Source organism: Rhinopithecus bieti, unplaced genomic scaffold (genome assembly GCF_001698545.2).
Source record: "Rhinopithecus bieti isolate Rb0 unplaced genomic scaffold, ASM169854v2 scaffold_20891, whole genome shotgun sequence".
NCBI classification, from domain to species: domain Eukaryota; kingdom Metazoa; phylum Chordata; class Mammalia; order Primates; family Cercopithecidae; genus Rhinopithecus; species Rhinopithecus bieti.
This window is the reverse complement of record NW_016810137.1, coordinates 948,030-950,947: the sequence shown is the minus strand read 5'-3', so window position 1 is coordinate 950,947 and position 2,918 is coordinate 948,030. Positions and strand designations below refer to the sequence as shown.

The following is a 2,918-nucleotide window of genomic DNA, read 5'->3' as shown; positions in this document are numbered from 1 at the left end:
AAAAAAAAAAAAAAAAAAAAAAAAAGAATCCTATTCAACAGTCTTCTATTTGTTTACTGGTACCCATACCAAATGGTAATATGTCTACAGATAAAGAGTAATGGGGCTTTTTATGACATTTTGCCTCAGCAGTTCTGAATTCCTAGCTATTGAGTTCAGAATTTTTTTTTTTTTCAGACAGTCTCGCTCGGTTGCCCAGGCTGGGGTGCAGTGGTGCAATCTTGGCTCAATGCAACCCCCAACTCCCAAGTTCAAGCGATTCTCCTGCCTCAGCTTCCCGAGTAGCTGGGATTATAGGCACACACCACCACATCCAACTAATTTTTGTATTTTTAGTAGAGATGGGGTTTCGCCATGTTGGCCAGGCTGGTCTCAGAACCCTGACCTCAGGTGATCCACCCGTCTTGGCCTCCCAAAGTGCTAGGATTACAGGCGTGAGTCACTGCGCCCAGCCTTTTCTTTAAAATATTCTATTTTTAAAAAATATAGTTGTCTGTCAGTTACCAATAAGACAGATAACTTATTGGGCCACTCCAATACTCCAAGCCACTGACCTATAACTCCCGCATATATTTACCCTGTGTTTGCATCTTAATAGACGTTGACTTAGGTGGATTTGACATAGAACTGTATAAAAAATATTGAAGTCTCATTTTTGGGGGGGGTAGGGGAGAAAAGGGTCTTGCTCTGTTGCCCAGGCTGGAGTGCAGTGGCGCAATCAGCTCACTGTAACTTCCAACCACGGGCTCTACGGATCCTCCTGCCCTAGCCTCCCAAATAGTTATGACTACAAATGTGTGCCACCACGTCTTGCTAATTTTTAAATTTTTTGTACAGACGGAGTCTCACTCTGTTGCCCAGGCTGGTCTCAAACTTCTGGGTTCAAACAATCTTCCCACCTCAGCCTCTCAAAGTATTCAGATTACAAGTGTGAGCCACCACACCCACCCTAAAGTCTCATTTCATTCACAAAATATGAACATGAATTGAGACCTGAAAATTTTGCTAAGAATCACACAGCATCAAAGCTGATGGGCTTAGTGAACTGAAAACTGTATTTATACTATTGCCACTTTGAGGCATCACTTCAGCTGGTAAACAGAAATACTGGCTATTCAGCAATGTGTAGAAGCATCATATTTCTTTTTTGTTTTTTTTGAGACAGTTTTGCTCTTGCTGCCCAGGCTGGAGTGCAATAGTGCAATGTGGGCTTACTGCAACCTCCGCCTCCTGGGTTCAAGCGATTCTCCCGCCTCAGCCTCCTGAGTAGCTTGGATTATAGGCACTAGCCACCATGCCTGGCTAATTTTTTGTATTTTTAGTAGAGGCAGGGTTTCACCATGTTGGCCAAGTTGGTCTCGAACTCCCAACCTCAACTCATCCATATACCTCAGCCTTCCCAAAGTGCTGGGATTACAGGCATGAGCCACCATGCCTGGCCAGAAGCATATTTCTACAAGTGAGTTCAGTGATTCCTGTTATTTTATCACTTACTATTAGCATAAATGTAAAATCTTCTTGACAACCCCTAACAGTATCACTCAATGTCATAAGTGGTCATGTTAATGCTCAAGGTTATAAATGTGACCCTGAGTAGTAATTTAAGGAGTTAAATATAATACAACTCTGAAGAATGAAAAAAAAAAAACTACTATAAAGGAACAGTCAACAAAGTATTAGAGATAATTGCTGAGAAAATAAAGAGCAGCATTAAAGCAGGAATGTACTACAATGATTGTATAAGCTCCAAGCATACCCTGCACACAAACATCCCCCCCCAACACAAATACAATTCTTGAATAACATAAGTTTTGAATTTTTGATTGTAGGAGATACCCAAGAATGTACCTGTGACTACTTTGTACATACTACAAAACTTTGAGAAGCACTGGTGCTCTAGGCTGTTACTTAGGTAAGGGGCAGCCAATGACTGGACCCAGGGTGAACATTTGAACCATGGGAAACCAGCCCATAGGTCACCTGTAGACCAGGAAGCAGTCTGGTAGAAAAAGTATAAACAGCTTTGTCCAAGATTAGCTAGGCTGGACTCTCTTCAGAAGTTGAAAAGGAAAATATGGAGGGAATCAGTTGGAAGGAGAAGAAATTTAAAAATACAAAAAGCAAAGCAGTGAGGATTATTTAGAAAGAATCATCATGGAGTCCCAGAAAAAGTATCCACAAATTGCCATGCCATGGGTGGGGGCAGTCAGGAAATCACCTTGTCTCCACAACTGCCTTGTCCAGAAAACTGCCTTAGAATTCAGCACACAAGCTTCAACTGGATTTCTGTGATATTTCCATTTCTTTAGTGTCATTTTGCATCCACCAATGAACACTGGGACCTCAGGCAGTTTGAGAAAGCTGCTGCCTAATACATACATTGTTTTTCTGAATTGGTGAGATTTTCCTAGAGAGGTAGTGAGTTACCTATTCTTGCTTTCATCCACAGAAGGGCACAGAAATGCTAAGATAGATTTTTATATTAAAAACTAGTTTTACATACCTGCATTTTTTTCTCTTGCTCATTTTCTCCAATCATTCCAGAACCTGTTACACTTTCACTTCCATCAATGGACACCTATAGGAATAAAATAAAGCTTTAAAACATTTTACATTTTGATAACGGTTTAGCCTGGTTAAGTACATGGTTCAGGGAGAAGCTTACAAAAACAACAAAAGAAAAAAAAAACTACATGGTGTTTCATTATCATTTATTTTTGTGTATATCTGAAAATTTCCATAATAGTCTGGGCATGGTGGCTCACACCCGTAATCCCAGCACTTTGGGAGGCTGAGGCAGGAGGATCATTTGAGCCCAGGAGTTCAAAATCAGCCTGGGCAAAAGAGCGAGACTCTGTCTCTATTTATTTTGTTTGTAAAGGAAAAACAAGAAAATTTCCCTAATAAAAGTAAAAAAA

General features: G+C 40.5%; 1 protein-coding gene across 5 annotated transcripts in view; it reads right to left on the bottom strand.

Moving 5' to 3' along the window:
- Positions 1 to 2,918, bottom strand: part of ZNF143 (zinc finger protein 143) — a 64,542-nt gene that overhangs the window by 44,139 nt on the left and 17,485 nt on the right. For all 5 annotated transcript variants that reach the window (XM_017891447.1, XM_017891452.1, XM_017891448.1 and 2 more), the window contains exon 6: positions 2,504 to 2,578. In XM_017891447.1, coding sequence (XP_017746936.1) covers positions 2,504 to 2,578 — 75 coding nt within the window. The remainder of the gene's footprint in view (positions 1 to 2,503; positions 2,579 to 2,918) is intronic.